This window comes from Aptenodytes forsteri, unplaced genomic scaffold (genome assembly GCF_000699145.1).
Source record: "Aptenodytes forsteri isolate BGI_AS27 unplaced genomic scaffold, ASM69914v1 Scaffold287, whole genome shotgun sequence".
NCBI classification, from domain to species: Eukaryota; Metazoa; Chordata; class Aves; order Sphenisciformes; family Spheniscidae; genus Aptenodytes; species Aptenodytes forsteri.
This window is the reverse complement of record NW_008794854.1, coordinates 2,864,892-2,881,753: the sequence shown is the minus strand read 5'-3', so window position 1 is coordinate 2,881,753 and position 16,862 is coordinate 2,864,892. Positions and strand designations below refer to the sequence as shown.

The 16,862-nt window shown below is 41.6% G+C and overlaps 1 protein-coding gene across 1 annotated transcript in view; it reads left to right on the top strand.

Annotated features, from left to right (window-relative positions):
* The window catches only part of EPHA3 (EPH receptor A3), a 220,310-nt gene that overhangs the window by 129,992 nt on the left and 73,456 nt on the right, over positions 1–16,862 (top strand). Inside the window, exons 3-4 of the mRNA XM_009274576.1 lie at positions 8,192–8,347; positions 8,828–9,163. Coding sequence (XP_009272851.1) covers positions 8,192–8,347; positions 8,828–9,163 — 492 coding nt within the window. The remainder of the gene's footprint in view (positions 1–8,191; positions 8,348–8,827; positions 9,164–16,862) is intronic.

Below are 16,862 nucleotides of genomic sequence, written 5' to 3'. Positions count from 1 at the left end.
TTGTTCTTGTTTGTGGTTTTGGTTCTTTAAAAGCTCTGACATAGGGAAGGGGAGGTTGAGGAAAGACTAAACCAGAGCGGTACAGCGGTTATCCTTTTGTGGCACACTCAGCCTGGTGTTAGAAAACATTTATTGTTTGAATCTGTCGGGGTCTAGTTTGCCTTTGAGGAGTCCATAGCGTAATTTCAGTTCAAGGAAAAAAATACCTCTTTACTTTTTATCCTTGCCAAATGGTCATTTAAAACTTCCAGATTTCTTGTGTGTGTTTGTACAACCTTTTTTTTTTCCTGTTCATGTTGATGCTGGTTTTGTTTTTTTTTCTGGTATTTCTTTAATTTAGATTTTTTTTTTTTTTTTTTTTACAATGCTTCTTGAATTAGGAAGTTATTTTTCATCTCTGTGTGGATTAAATTAAGTTTTTTTAAAACAGAACATGGAATTTCCTTGTTTGACAAAATGATAGCTTAATGTATCTCAGTGCATCCAGGCTTTGCTTCAGGAAAACATCTTGTTTAGGGAAAGTGAAAGACAGTGCTTATAAACATGGATTTATTAAATTCCCTCTTTAAATACTTGTTTAACTGATTCACTAAGTATGGGTGGAATTAAGGTAGAACTTTGTTTATTTTGCTTTAATTCTGAATCAAGGCTGTGGTTCTCAATGTTTTCCTATTAATGAAAAATTTCATTTCCCCAAAACTGCCTGCATAGAAGCTGAAATGCCTTATGCATTTTGAAACAAGATATTTGTGTACCCACAGACGAGAATTTCTTTGCTGTAATGCTGTGTTTTAGACCTACTATCTTTGACATCGCACTTTCAACAATATTGCTGGTAGCAATCACGGCTGTAATGCACTTCATAAAAAGAGATCCAGAAGCCTGAAGGCATAATGTGGAGCTATTACAGACTGCGGTTGAAAGGTGCAGTGTTATTCCCTCAGGATAAAGCTATCTCTTATGTACATATAATTAATATGTCTGCCAGTAACAGTTATTAAACAAAGAACAGGAATTGTTTCTGCTGAATGACTTGACCTGGGAGTAAAGCCAATTTTAAAAGCATCTGATTAAAATACGTTAAGGTCACAGATCACTGTAAAATATGAAGTGGGGAGGAAAAAGCAGAAATTTACTCATGAGCAAGATTAAATACTACTGAATATGGTTTTTGTGCTAGCAGCAGCTTTCAGGTGTAAAAAATGAGAAGTGCTCATTCCGAAGAGTTTTTCTAGAGGCACTTCAGTGTCGCATTGCACTGAATCCTTGCCCCTTGCATACCGCGCAGTCCAGCCTGCTGGCACAAAGGCTGAAGGGGTAGCAGAGAGGTGGAGAGAAGAGAGATCATTTCCTGAGCCCTCAGATTATTGGCCCCTTACCGTTGGAGGAGGCCTAGTGATAGGACAGAAACTGCACCACTTTTGTTAATTGTTGATTTCTTCTAGCAGCGGACAGCTGCAGTAGTTCTTCAAATCTGTCAGCGGCTTTGGCTGTGATTACTGTATTTTCCAGTCTAGAGATGCAAAAGTACACATGATGCATGTTTTCTTCTGCAGTAGTTTTCCCCCCAAAGACAAGTTATAGTAATAAACAGTTGCATTTTTCCAGAGCTATTGCACAGCTAATAATGAAAGGAGTGGTGGGAATTTACTTTAGCATTTAAAATGCAACTTTTATTTTTACGCCTGCATTTTCAGAGTAAAAAGTATGTCTCCCGCACAGAAAATGCAATAGGAGGTTTTATTGATTTGCTTATAGTGCTTAGCAAAAATGGCTGGGTTGCTTCTGCCGCTGATCCCAGCGCTACCTGTTCTGTAATTATTTCAGGTATTTTGTATAGTGTGCTGAAGACTACGGGGAAGACAATGTAAGAATACGAAGAATACTAAGAATAATTGTTTTTATTTCCCCAGCAAACAGAATAGACTCCTATGGGCAATGAGAGAAAGCCAACGTCCTTACCTCTTCCTGGGGATATTCTTACCTTGGCAGTGATGGGATCCATCCCTGCCAGAGCTTTTAGCCCTCACGAAAGTCTTTCTCAATCTTATTTCCCTCCTCCCCTGAGTACAGACAGTGTACGTGCCAGTGCCACAGTCCAGCAAAGAGAAAGCGTGCTCTGCCTGTGCAGTAGCCTTTAGTGGTGATCTCCACCTGCTGACAAGAGTTAGGGCTGCCCCTGCCGCCGCCTCCTCTTCCTTCTCCTCAGCAGGTGCAGGGAGTTGTCAAAGTGTTTCAGTGACATTCAGCCCTGTACCTCTATTTCTACTGCAAGGAGTAGTACTTAGCTTGGAGACCAACTCCCTTGAGTGGTATCTTACTGTTTATTCGGATCTGGTGACAAAAAGCATGCCTTAAGTTCAACGGAAATAGGAATCGACAATACACTGTAATTTTTAGAAGCCTGTTTGGGCTAGGTGGGTATGCAAGAAGGTACCTAGAGGCCCAGGAGAGAGAGAGGATGTATACATATGTAATGCCATAGATTATGTGGCTTTTCATATACTAATGGACAACGAGAGCTGCTGAAGATGGTTTCCCTGCTCTGAGGGATTTTGCAGGAAACCTACATTATAAAGCATTGTTTTCTGCTGAGCAGGTGCCATAGTGAACAAGGGAGGAAAAAATGAGACATTTTCAGTGTTGTGAATGACATGTAATACAAACTGAGGACGGGATGACTCAGGGCAGGATTCTACCTTCATTTCCTATGCTTCATGTATCTGAGCCAGAACTGTACCATATCTATATAGTGTTATTTTTAATATAGCAAGAGTAACACGTATGGCTGGATATAATTTGTGACAGAAGTGTGAAATGAACAGTTTTGAAATTTTAATTTAAAGTTAATAACAATTTTCACCTTTTTGTTGTTTCTCAAAGATAAAAACAAGAGCAAGAAGGGAAAGAAATGACTCGCCCGAGGAAAATAAAATGGTTTTGAGAGTTTTATAAGGTTAATCTATGCTGCCTGTTATGCCATCCGTTTTCACAAGCTGACAGCTGTCTTGCATGTCATTTTGCATGTGCGCGTGCGTGTATGTATGGGTGGGTGAACATGCAATTCTGTTACTGGTGATAAACATAGTGCTGTTGGCATCTCCAGAGCATGACCATAATATGCGTGGTGAGAAAAAAGAGCCGTGTAAATGCTTTTTAAAAGGGTCTTGAGAACATTGCAAAGATGCAAGGCTCTACATGGGCATCGAGGCGAGCCAGTTGGTAGCATTCACTTCCCAGCACACCTGCACAGGCAAAGGTCATCCTGTGGCTTCAGGACCAGCATAAGGACCTCCACAGCTGCACGTTGGCATGCCATTTCCACAGATGACAGCAGGAGTGGTTTGCAAAGCCCCTCTAACACGGACCACACGCATGGGGGATGCTTCCCTGTCCTCTCTGCAGGGGACAGGGACAAGGAGGCTTGTCCCAGGGTTGCTGTCATCCATCTTGCTAACGCACGTGATGGGGAAATGTTAAGGTATCCGTGAGCTGTACAGGTTTATGATTGAATTCCCTTCTTTTCTAAATACTGCTGTTTAATGCCACAGTGGCATTTCGCCCCCAGGCTGTTTTATTGAACAGCAGAGGAACAAAGGAGGGAAACACTCGATCACTTGGTGGATGCTGCCCGTTGCACACCGGTTTCATGGCTGCGTATATCCATTTCCAGTGTGTTGTGATGCTTGAGCCTTGCCTCGAAGCATCTCACCTCTATTCAGCGCATAAAAAGCAGAGTTCCTGTAGGACCGGGGAGTGCGGGTCATTTTGCAAATAAAGGGTTGCTTTTACCTTGTGCAGGGAAATGGGCCCTGTCAGGCCTGGAGTACCGGGCCTGGGAAGTCATCTGCTCAGGCAGCGCAGGCTCAGGTCATTAGTTGGTATTTACGGCTGGGAATTGGTGATATTGCTCTGTGTATAGGGGGCTGCAGAGTTTGAATACTGAAACGCTCCTATTTACTAACAGCTTTATATTTTAATGTAAATTAATTCAAATTGAAATGAATCATTTAACCCTTAGGACCATGTTTTCATCTCGAACAGAGGCAAAATTTGCTTTGCTGTTGAGAAGACAGTCACGTTTCTTTAATCAGTAACTACCATAGATTGCTACATGCATTTGTTTTTCTTTTGCTGAAATAATTTTCCCTGCTCTCTGTCTCTGAGACAGACTCATCAGTTATAGCTTAAGGAAATTCATTTTCATACAGTAACAAGGACAACTGCAGTCCTGAAACTCTTACCAGTAGGTGACTTCAATAAAGTCAGCATGGCTCGCACTTAAATAAAAGAGATTAAAATCAGACTGCATACGGTTTTAAAATAATATTTCAGGTTGGAGTTATCATAGGAGTTACCAGGGTCAATAGATATTGGGCATCTGACTTGAGGAGACCTTCTTAAAAAGCAAAGCCAGACAGCCTTGCTGTACAGTTTCTATCATGTATGTCGAATCTCTCAAGGTTTCCCTTACTTCTAGTTTGCTGAGAGAACAAAATATTGAGAAGCAGCAAGTGCTGTTCACAGCTGGTTCCCATGCTGAAATTACAGATTCTGTGAAGTCTTCCTGTGCTAGTCCTTTTATTTTCAACCTGGCTGAAACCAAAGCCATGGTATTCACCTCAAAAAGCCAAGCTCTCTTCCATCAGTTCATGTAATCCAATTTTTCTGACATAAAAAAACGAATGCCTTTTGAAGTAAAGGCTTCATTTTTTCTCTTATATATCAGAATTAAAAAATGACTAGGAAAAGAATAATAATAATAAGTACATTGGCAACATTTTCTATTGGCACCCCCCTTTCCAAGCTTCAATTTCAAGTATAATTGCTTTTTTTTTTTTCTCCTTTGGGCTGTAGTTGTGAATAATCTTAAATTGGTCTGACAGACAAAGACAGAAAGCGTGAGACAGCCTGAGGGGAAGAACGAGATTGGGATGCCCTCACTAGGGCATACCAGGGTTACAGGGATCCGACGAGCTCATCCCTCTGCCCCGACTGCTCACTCTGTACCACGATAGCGGAAGCGCGAAACGATGAAATCCCTGTCCCTCTGGAAAAGAAAAAGCCTGATCTCGTTTTGCCAGGGTGCTTCCTGCATGCTCCTCTTTCTGCTTCCTTTTTTCTCTGGCCCTACACCACCACCGCCACCTTTTCTTAAATGAGGTCTGTGAGTTTCCACCTGAGGGGTGAAAGAGGCATTTATTAATGGAACAGTTTGAGTCCTTCCTTTCTCTTCCTCACCCCACAAAATCTGTCCAGTTCTTACGCAAGCTTGTTTACTTATGTCAAATTCTTTGCCGTATTAAAATGTTGGTGGTAGGTGCTTTGAAAGTGTCCCAATAAACAGTCTTTCTTGTAGTTCTGTGCTGCAAATGAATGCTCACGTGTTACAATGCTATGAAAAAATTATGCTTAATCAGCAGTGGAAATTGTGTCTTGCAGGAAGACCAAAAGTATGACAAAGGTTCAGTTTTAGGTTATTAGTCTTTTTCCAATCTTTACATTAACCTAGTATATAAAATTATTAAAAAAATAAAAAATTACACTGTATCTATTCATAAATACATCTTGGTCTTGTGTATGCCTGCCCATAAATATAAAAATTTCCCTTCAGCTGAGTAGAATGTAGACATTTAGCAAAACCATTCAAGTTTAATACCTGGCAGTGAGTGGGAAGTTTTGGTGAAAGTGCTGCGTAAATATCTGGACAGATGTAGTGTGATGTTTTGTTCTTAATGTGTTTGTTTAGTTACTAGCGCTGGTAAGAGCAGGATTGGCATCCGTTCTTTTCTGCCTGGCTTGTTGTCTTAGGGCCAGGAATGGCCGTGCTGTGCCCAGAGACAGTAAAATCATTTGAGGCTCCTCTGTCAGCCAGAGGGAGACCGAAGAGGCTCACCCTAGGTACGGCACATGTATCGTGGAGCAGTATTTGGGAGGGAATGAGATTTGAGTCTTAAAAGGCTGCAACAATAACAGCAACAAAACCAAAAAAGCCTGTTTCCTGCTGCATCTTCTCCTAGTGGAGGTGTTTAAGAGCAGCTGAGGTTTCCTTTATTTCCTCAAGTTAAACAGAAATCCTCAAACACCCTTGCAGCCTTCGTGGAGATGGAAACACAAGAAATGCCGGCTGAAGGAGGACAGGCTGTACCAGATCAGGCAGGTTGGCGTTAGGCTCTGAGAACTTCGCCACAAGGTCATTTTTAGCAATTCTGCTTTCACAGATTGCCCGTTGGGCCAACGCCTCAGGGGCTCAAACTCGGGATTGTTTCCTCAGGGCTTGCAGGAGAGAACTTGGAATGGGAGGTGTCTGTCCCAGCTGCTTTGCTAGCATGGAAGTCGGAGGCAGCAGCTGCAGCCGGGCGCCTTGATTTGCAAGGGCTGTGAAGTGCTGAAGAGTGGCTGAGATTAGCGCTTCCTTGTGGAACGTTTCGTGCTTCTCACGCTGTGTTCAATGCAGCGTGAGGAGGGTTTCCTTTATTAAGATGTTTCAGAGTAGGACATACGACTGTACAGGGGTTTGTTCTCCCTCTACTTGCCAGTGCGTTTCACTCAGGTGTTTGGCACCAGGAACTAATTAACAAATTTGCCTAACCCAGATATTCAGTTAGGTTTTGGTTATGGACGATAACATGGAAGCTGAACATCCAGTTTAATGCTGCAGCTTCTCTCTTCTCTGTGACTTACAAAGATGCTGGGATTTTTATTCTGACCTTTTTTCCACCTCAGGCTGCCCATCCACGCACTTTTCTGTTTGGGCAGTGCATGAATGAACGCAAAGGACCACATAGCCTTGTATCTTGGATTTTATACTACGTTTATGAATCAGTTCATCTCCATAAGCAAAACCGAGAAGTATGTCCCTGTTTAGGCTTACGCTAAGACTAGTGAGCCCATTCTTTTGGCTTCAAATTGGCATTTAATTCAGTGACAGGTCCTGGGCAATTTTATCTAAGCTTAACTGTCTGGGCTCCAGACACAAAAAGAAGTAATATTTTTCTTTGTATTGCTCTTTTTTTTACGTTATATTCGAAATGAGAATGTATTGGGGTTTTCCTAGTGTGCTTGTGCGTTAGGCAGTGTTTGCTGTGGAACCAAAGTGTAGCAAAAGGTGAACGTGTTTTAAGATGTGCTCCCTTTTGTTACGTTGTCTGTTTGTGTATGGTTGTTGTAGGAATGAGTACAGACCTGTGGGTGACCAGTGTCAGCCAGAATGTTTTTACTTGGTAAATTCCATTTGGAGAAGGATGCATGTCTTGGAGGGAAGCAGCAGCTGAACAGTAGAGTCTGCTGATTCTTATATGGGTTTGGTCTCTTTTTTTTTTTTTTTTTTTTTTTTTTTATTTTCAGATGGTGAGATCATCTTGGCGGAAAGAAGTCAACAGTGTTATTTCACTGCATGGGTTTTTCATAAAAAGTTATTTGCTAAATTGTTCATTTCTGTAACTTACTTGAAAGGCTGTTTTCTTCTGATGCAAACGTGGCCCTGAATCAGTCTAAAATGCAACAGGAGTCAAAACAGAGGGAGTGTGCCAGTGTTAATGAACCACCACCACCCAGAGTTTTTCAGAAGCAGCTTTTGTGGGTTCAAGCACCATCCCTAGAGGACTGGGTTAATGTAAAGAACATCCTCCTCGTACAGACCATGTGAGTTCCTGATAGTATCAGAAGCAGCTCATTGAGCCTGATGCATGGTCCTTCAGAAATGGACTAGATCTTTCACTGTTCAGGTTATTTTCCTGGTTTTGGCTTGCTTAGTCCTGCTGAACTGAAGAGACATAGTTTACAATTAGTGTGCCCTTGTAAGCAAACCTTGGCAGCAGAGACAGGATGAAGTTAGCTTCTTATGCAGGATAGGGCCAATGTTTTGGTAAATTAACCAGAAGAGAAGAAAAATAAGTGAAGTTCTCAAAATGCAACACAGAAAACATTTCTTCTTAGTGGTGCAATACACTGTTTTGTTTTCCAGGCAAAATTAAACGCAAATCCAAGTTGATGCATGAAGACCTCTGCTCTACCAAGAGGTTTTATTTCCATCAGCTTTCTCCATATGAGAAAAACCTGTATTTTTAGACCATAAACATCTGCAAAATGTGATCTACATACGAATGGGTCCTAGGGTAGTAACAAAGTCACATGTTAAAATTGAGGAGATGTCCATGGAATTTAAAACGATACTCCTGTTATTTTGCAGCTTGTCGACCTGGGTTCTACAAAGCCTCTGCTGGCAACGTGAAGTGTGCCAAATGCCCACCTCACAGCTCTACCTACGAAGATGCGTCTCTGAACTGCAGGTGTGAAAAGAATTACTTTCGCTCTGAGAAAGACCCTCCATCCATGGCTTGCACCAGTGAGTAGCATCATTGTGCTCGGGGCTGTCATTTTTGCTCCTCCATCTATATCTCAGCAGCTTGCTTGCTTCCTCTCATGTCCCATTGCAGTCAGCCATCCACTGCCTCCCATGTCTTCTTACATGTTGAACAGGCTACCAAAAATTGGTGGGCTGGGTTTATGTCTTTCTATTTTCATGTTGTCCTTCTTGTTCTCTGTCAGACTCGAGAAGGAGAGCTAGGATTTTTAAATTGCTACCAATATTTTCAGCCCTCAGTCCTGAACTGCAGCCTGAGGGTCCTGTCTGTCTATAAGAAAACATGGTCCTTGATAGTCTAGGTCTGTAGTCCAGTGAAATATTTCAGGAGACTCTACAGGAAATAACTAGAAGAGTTTGGTTATTTATGTTTTTGACTTTTGTATTTTTGTGCCCTTGTTACTCCCATCTTAGTGCACTACAGAAAATCTCATCCCTCTGATTTCCTGTTTCCTTTTATAGGACCACCATCTGCTCCAAGAAATGTTATCTCTAACATCAACGAGACGTCTGTTATCCTGGACTGGAGCTGGCCTCTTGACACTGGAGGTCGGAAAGATGTCACTTTCAACATCATTTGCAAAAAATGTGGAGGAAACATCAAGATGTGTGAGCCGTGTAGCGACAACGTGCGATTCTTACCCCGTCAGACTGGACTCACCAACACCACGGTGACAGTAGTGGACCTTCTGGCACACACCAATTACACTTTTGAGATTGATGCAGTCAACGGGGTATCTGACTTGAGTACACTTTCCAGACAATTTGCTGCTGTCAGCATCACAACTAATCAGGCTGGTGAGTCTCTTTCTGATTACCCCTTTCTTTGTTCAAAACTACTGAGATGTATGTACCTTTGTTTCCTTTCCCTATTTTACAGGAGTTACTCTGACCGCGCGTGTGTTAGGGTAACTAATTGACTTGAATGTGCTAGTAAAAGTAAAAGCAGAAACAAACCCAGTGTGTGTTGCTGTCAAAGGACCTGGCAGCATGACTGTTATGATTAACTCCCAGTTCCCAGTTAATAGTCTCTTAATAGCAGACTCACATGATTCCTTAGCCAGAATGTGTTTTATTAATAAAAGCAGATTTTAATAAAACACTCATTTCAATAATCTCCAACATAAATTACTGTAGTAATCTTAGTGATTAATTTTGATTAAATAGAAGTGAAAAAATGTTTTGATGTTAGACACATAAAAAGCTAACATTAAATTAGAGAGGTTTAAAACACTGCTTTTTTTTTTTTTTTCCTTTACAAGTTGTCTCACCAACTCTGAATTATTGCCAGCATGATGGGGGTGTGGAGCTGAATACTGAATTAGGTCCTGGTGTCGTAGTTGATAGTATACAAAAGGACTGCTCTGCTTCTGTGGAGACTTATTAAAGTCATTGAGGCCCTGCATGAGCACAGCAGTACGCCCTGACTGTCGGATCAGAGCTTTTGTCACTGCTGCACTATTCTACCATTCGCTTGTCATTTGACAAGGTTCCATTTACCTGAAAGATGTGAAGAATCTAGACTCTTCTCTAGCATTTGTTTAGGTACCATTTTTTTAGGAGCAATGTTTGCCAGTGAAGAGAAAGACTAGATCCTGAAATTTCTGTAGTTCTGCTCCATGCAGTTCACCATCAGGAGGCTTTATACTGAAAGCATGAGTGTGTGCAGTAAGTCTTCTCCCACCTCCTCCCATCCCACACCCTGTCTCCAAAATACCTACATTTCTGTCTTCCTCAAAGCACAAATCAAGTTAACATTGTTCTAAATAGACATTCTCCTAGTGAGCTACGTTATTGCAATGTTTTTCAATGTAGAGGATATATCTCTTCTCCTCAGATCACAGATCAGCTTTAGTGGGAGGCATAAAAATGTGAGAACAGACTGTTTCCTGACAGCAGTCACTACATTTCCAAATGCTCTGGAGGACTGTCTAACTATGCAGTAGGCAGACAGAGGTGAATCTACCCAATTGAAACATCTTCTCATGATCTCTTTCTCATCTAGGCATTGATTTCAGCTCCGGAACTTGCATTTTATGTCCATTCCAAACAATTTGCTACTGTTATAGTTCTATTTTTTGGATATTTGTGTCAACAACTTGAGCAGCCTTTTTTCAGTTGCTCTCTTTTCTTTTTTTATATCAGAGATATTGCCTTTCAGCCGTAGCAGTTAGAAATCACCTGGGGCCACTCTATAGAATGAACTGTCTAGGATCAGTGGAAGGTATTTCTCTGCAGAGGCCTCCTGCTTTGCAGCGTGCTTCCCCAGGGCCCAGAGCTGGCTGCCTTTGTGCTGCAATGCAAGGTAGATTTTGATCCTGTTTTGGAACGCACAGTTCCTCTGACGTGGCAGAGTCAGTGCACTTCTGGCAATAGCAGCTTTGTTTAGTGCAACCCACAGGCTGCTTAAGCAATTTGTTTGTTTGTTTTCTACTTTTATGCATAGCCCATTTTTGCTTTAAGTACATTTAGGTGGTGTGGGTTATTACAGGCTTAATTGTGCTATCTCTTGATCATGCCAATTGGTTTACTATATTAGAATTCCCCTAGAAATTCTGCAGGTTGCTAAAATTAGACCTTAAATATGTATGTAAGTAATCTTTTAAAGCATAATTACAAAAATGCAATTTCTCTTGCATTCCCTTCCTAGTTAGATCACAAAAGGGACACACCAGAAGCATATTTTTAGCTAATGTCATACTTAAACACCTAGGCAGGGGGTGGGGGGAGAAAGTCTGAAGATCTTAGATTACATTATGATTAAGGGTTTAACTGGGGTGCGTTTCAAAAAAGAATTAAAGCACTGTTGAGCTGGATCTGGAAGAGACCAAAAGACTCCAGAAGCCAGTCATGACTCTAGGGCTATTATTTATGCTGTCTGACTTCAGGTACATTCCTTCGAGGACAGAGGTATCCACCAGTTGGATAAAGCTTTGGTTAAATGACTGAGCTCTGCCGGACTCAAGGAAGTAGGAGAGGCGTATTGCTTTGGGAAGGTGTTCTGTGGGTGAGGTGTCACATGGGGTGGTACGGTTCAATACAGCCAGACGGATCCTGGGGACAGAGCCCCTGGCAAGCCTGCGGAAGGAACGGTGTCCGTCAATAGGCTGCGAGCTTTGGAGAGAGGTTTGAAGTATAGAAGAACCCTACAACCTGGATCTCCTCAGTCTCTCCTGAATCCAGGCTATTTCACTTCTGCCAACCTTGATTTGAGAGGCCTGTGCCCTTGCAATGGGTATGATGAAGTTGCAGTTTTAATCCTGGATTTTCAGTATCCATGTGCTTTTTTCAAGCACGGTCAGGGCCCATCCCAGCTTAGTGAAAGCTGTTCCACAGAAGGTTCCTCACCCACCCAAAACACTGGTTTTCAAGTATGTGAGTTTCCAAGAGCCTGAGGCAGAACTGCAGAATGTTTTATATTTTCTAATGACAAAAATATGATTTTTGTGGCAGTTCTCTTGGTGGTAAAAATCAGACATTGTACATCTTTACTTCAGGTGAACTCAGTTTAAGACAGGCATCGGTTGGCGTTATGTTTGCTGGGTCTCTGAGCTCCAAAGGCCTGCTGAAAATTGAACAAACATTTCTTTCCATGTTTCTCACGGTACACATTCTGCCTATGAATCCATCACCAGCCTAATAGATCAGTACGTGCATAGTACTAATTTTCTGTAATGCAGCAATTGGGAGATCTGCCAGAGTGTATTAAAATAAATTCGGCTGATATGTTAGGAGTCAGTTTGCACAGCAGCTCCATTTTTGTATGTAAACAGATCATATACACACGTGCATACACATATTTGTAATATACATATACACGTAGATATATACACACGCAAAAAGGGTCACCTTAAATGTTGCTGAAAAATTTGGTGATACCTTTACAGCAACTCTGAGTTCTAGAGTCTGTAACTAACAATCTCAATAAGATTTTCCTGGAGAGTTTTCAGACCTGGTCTAGAAGTAAAGGACAGGTGTGCTTTGTTACCACTTGTAAGGTTTGAAACATCCAGACTCTGATTCTGCTGGTGCTGTGAATGCAAGAAGGATAATACATTTTACAGTACAAAACTGTTGTAAAGCCAAGATCCAGTCCTCTGAATTGAGGGAAATTCAGAATTGTTTCAGAAAATAGATTGGGTTTTTTCTTCCAACTGTCTGGCCTAAGTTTTGCTGCGCTTTTATTGCACTTTGTTTTCCTTCCCTTCCAGCGAAGGTTAATGAGCAGACATCTCAGAAGAAAAAAAAAAGCTCTCTTGCAAAATATGGCTAGACAGGTATGAGACTGCAATATTTCTGATTCCTGTAAGTCTTTCTGTCTTTGGTGTAGAAGTAAAAGAGAAAGGGCACACGTTTCTATTTAACTTAGTTTGTTGATCATCCTCTTTGATTGCACTGTAATACATGCCTTCAGTTGCCGCCTGATACAGCTTCCTCTGAATTGTATTGAAGTATTCTGCTGCTGCCTGAAGAAAGGTCTCACCTCACGTCAATATGTTGCACCACGCAGATGTTCTCTCCTAATAAGACCAATCAACCCCGTTTAGAAAGGATCACTGGCTGCTGCAGGAGAGGGTACGGAATTCGGTACCCCTGGAGGTGGCATGCTAATTGTGAATGTGCCACGCAGAGAGGCTGGCAGCCGTGCCATGCTGCCTGGCTTGTTGCTAGCATGATCAGGTGTCTGGGCACAGGTATTCCAGGTTTGCTGGGTTTTCTGAACACAGTTTATGGGCTTTTTTTAAATTAATTTATCTGTAAAGACCAGAAAGTTGTCCGTTCCTTGGAGCTTTATAAGTAACTCAAAGGGAAAAGACATCCAGTCCAGGTCAGGGCGGTTCTGCATTTACTGTCTTTGGGCTGTAGCAAGCAGAAAATTCACACTGGAGCTCAAGGAGGTTTTAAATAGAAATAGGGTGTGGAATTCACTGAAGAAAGACTAAGATTTGCTAGGGACAACACGATCGTGCTACTGGGTAATCAGTTTACAAAAATGAGGGAGGAGGTTTTCCAATGCGAAACACAGCCACTGGGTCAGGGACATATATGAGTTGAATATGTTTTGCAGATGCTGAGTGAGAAAGTAACAGTTTTTCTGCCCTATCACTGCTTTTATGGTATCACATACTGCCATACACGTTGTAGGTATGACTCAGCAGTGCTGAGCAGAAAGATTAATATTTTAACCAAGGACCTAATTGACTTAACAGCACTTTAAATAGACATATTCTCTGCAGTCGTCTTTGCAATCTACAGGAGACAAGGAGAACTTTGAGAACTGCAGAAATCTGTACCATCAGCAGATATTGATCTATCAGCTAGGTCTTAGGAAGTCTTGACCATCCCACCGGTATCCCAGCACACACAGTGCCATCCCCATCCTTTCCTCCCAGCAGATCTGGTGAAAAGGTTCACCATACAAGAGTGGTTCTGTTTGTTTGATATAAAATCTGTTTGCTTAGTTTTGTTTAGCTTTGTATTCGTTAGTTCTGGCAACTATAAACTCAGGCAAACAATATGATAGTGGCATGTCTAATAAATAATAAATACAGTTCTCACTGTATTTATTGTGTAAAACAAAACAAATACTGAAAGCATCCTTAGCTTGTTGAAACTTGGGGAAGTCCCAAAGTGAGCAATAACAAATAAAACTTGCTATATTCCTGAAGGGGGCTGCACTTCCTATCTAACAGATAAATGTGGTATCTGTGTAAGTACAATCCATATAAGTCTATTGGATATAAGCATATACCTAATGATAAAAATTTATTTAACTGCTTAAGAGCTAAGTCAGAAACAACTAGCATTCACTGGCCATTACCTTTAAAGGCTCTAGTTTTACCTGGAGAAGGTGTTAGAATTGGTTTGTAAAGAATTCTTATTCTAGGTCTGTGTCCCAAAGTTGAATAAGATGATGTGTAAAATTGATACAGAACATTTCCTCAACAGTCATGTTTTTGGCACTGTGAAGAAGCTTTGTATTTTCCTAACTTTCCAGAATTTAATTCTGGTGAGCTTCCTGCAACATGCTGTTTTCAGTGTCAATCTTTAGCATTCCTGTAGTTGAGTACATCCTGCACCTGGGGAGGACTAACCCCATGCACCAGTACATGCTGGAGGCCAACTGGCTGGAAAGCAGCTTTGCAGAAAAGGACCTGGAGGTCCTGGTGGAGCATCTGGGACTGCAGTAGGAAGAGCACTACCAGCAGGTCGAGGGAGGTGATCCTTCCCCTCCACTGCACTGGTGAGGCCACATGTGGTGTGTCTAGCTTAGTCCCTGTCCAGTACAAGAGAGACATGGATACACTGAGGCAAGACCCAGTGAAGGGTCACTAAGATGATTAGGGGAGAGGAACATCTGTCATATGAAGAGAGGCTGAGAGAGGTGGGATTGCCCAGCCTGGAGGAGAGGAGGCTCAAGTGGATCTTCTCAACATATATAAAGGCCTGATGGGGAGGGTGTAAAGAAGACAGAGCGAGGCTGTTCTCAGTGGTTCTTAGTGACGGGACAAGAGGCAATGGTCACAAACTGAAATACAAGAAATTCTGTCTAAATGTAGGAAAAAAACTTTTTTACTCTGTGTGATTGAGCACTAGAACAGGTAGCCCAAAGAGATTGTGGCATCTCCGTCTGTGGAGATATTCAAAACCTGACTGATCGGGATCCTGAGCTACCTGCTCTGGCTGACCCTGCTGAAAGCAGGGGGTTGGACTAGGTGATCTGCAGAGGCCCCTTTCCACCTCAGTCCATGTGTGATGATTGTGTGCAAAGAGGATAGCGGCAACTGGAAGGAGACCAGGTAAGGGACTGATCAGTAATTACTGTCCTCTTTTAATTCTGACCTTTTCAACCGTGTAGCAAGGCCTTCTCAATGAAATTTGGGGGAGTAAACTCCCCACACACTTACTCAGGTTGGAGAGAGAGTAAACCTATGGGTGCAGAGGGGCTGTAAACCTCAATATCCCTGCTTCAAAGAAATTCAGGAGAGTATTGTTGAATCTGTTTTTATTTTATTATTATTTCACAATGATAACCTCAAAACTCTTACCATTTGTCACAGCACGTAAAGTTTATGCGTACATAAATATGGAAAACTGCAGTAGGATTGGCTTAATTTACAGAATACCTCCATAAGACTAGATGGCTTTAAAGGGAGAGATTTGATTTAGTTAAATTGCCTATGGGTTACCGCCTCCTTCCTAAGGTTTTTCATTAGAGAGCCTGCAGGATCCAGTCATTCATCTGTGTATTGTACAGCATTATTGTATGCTATGGTACTATAGCAAGCAGCTATGGTACTCCCTCTTGGAGTCAGCAATGAGTAAACTGAGACCTACTTTCCACTAACTAGCTTTCCCCCTGTGAATATTAGGATGCCTGGTTATGGGGGGAAGCGGTTTTAAATTGCATGTGAGCATTTCAGTTAAACTACTGCAAACCTCTGCATAGTCACACTCATGATACTCTAAGAATTAGTTTTTTCCTACTTTTTCATGTTAAATTAATTGGGGCGCTCTAAAGGAAGAGTGCCCCTTTTGGGATTTGAACTGATCTGAACAAATTAGTTTATAAACAAGTTTACATTACACTAGTACAGTTTTACTATGGAGACAGATAATTTATGTTTGAAGATGTCTTTGGGCTTCCTAGCTGTAAGTGCTGTGTAAGCTCTAGAATATTAACTGCTGTCCCAAGAGAGCTTGTCTACAGTTTTATCTTTAATTTCCATGTACTGTATTCAAATGGGTCTGGGTCACCATGTAGGGTAGCAAATCCAGTTGTCCAGGTTAGACCGGAGGGGCCACAGGGGCAGGGCAAAGAGAATGAGCAAAATCAAAACCCTGTACAGGGTAGGTGGGAACAAGGGGGTTAAGCCCGTGACTCTTTTTGCGACAGCATTTTCCTGGATAGAGAAGCTACTCCATGTCAGGCTGAATATTCTGTCTCCAAACCCCAACTTTGCATGTGTGTCTTCCTGAGCTCTTATCCCTTCTATTATTTCTGATATGATTCAGTGTCCAGGATTCCAGCAAAATAATTATTACCAACAAAGTTCAGTGAAAATAATTAAATTTTCTGTATTTTCCAAATGTACCCGTGCTGATGCCCAAATCTTTTTTTTTTTTCTTTTTTTGTACCTCAGGTCTTTACTGCATGCCTGTTTGATAATAAAATAGACTGTTTTCTTTTAATCACTAAAAACACAGTGTAACAGCTTTAAATGTAGTTTTATATTTGATTAGTTCTTAAGGACTTAAGGCCTTGTAAACCAAGGTCTCAACAGTGAAGCTGCAAATGGTGGTAGCAACTGAGTTCAGCTACAATAAGCCAGTGTCAATACTAAATTGATTCCAAAGAGTTTTGTGCTGTCACGTGTCCTGGCATCAGGAGAGGAACAAAGGGGACGTGTTCTAACAAGAGACTCCCTCAAACTCTGCCCTCAGTTCAACCCAGCTCTTCCACACAATCCATATAGGATAGATAGTTGAGCAAAAA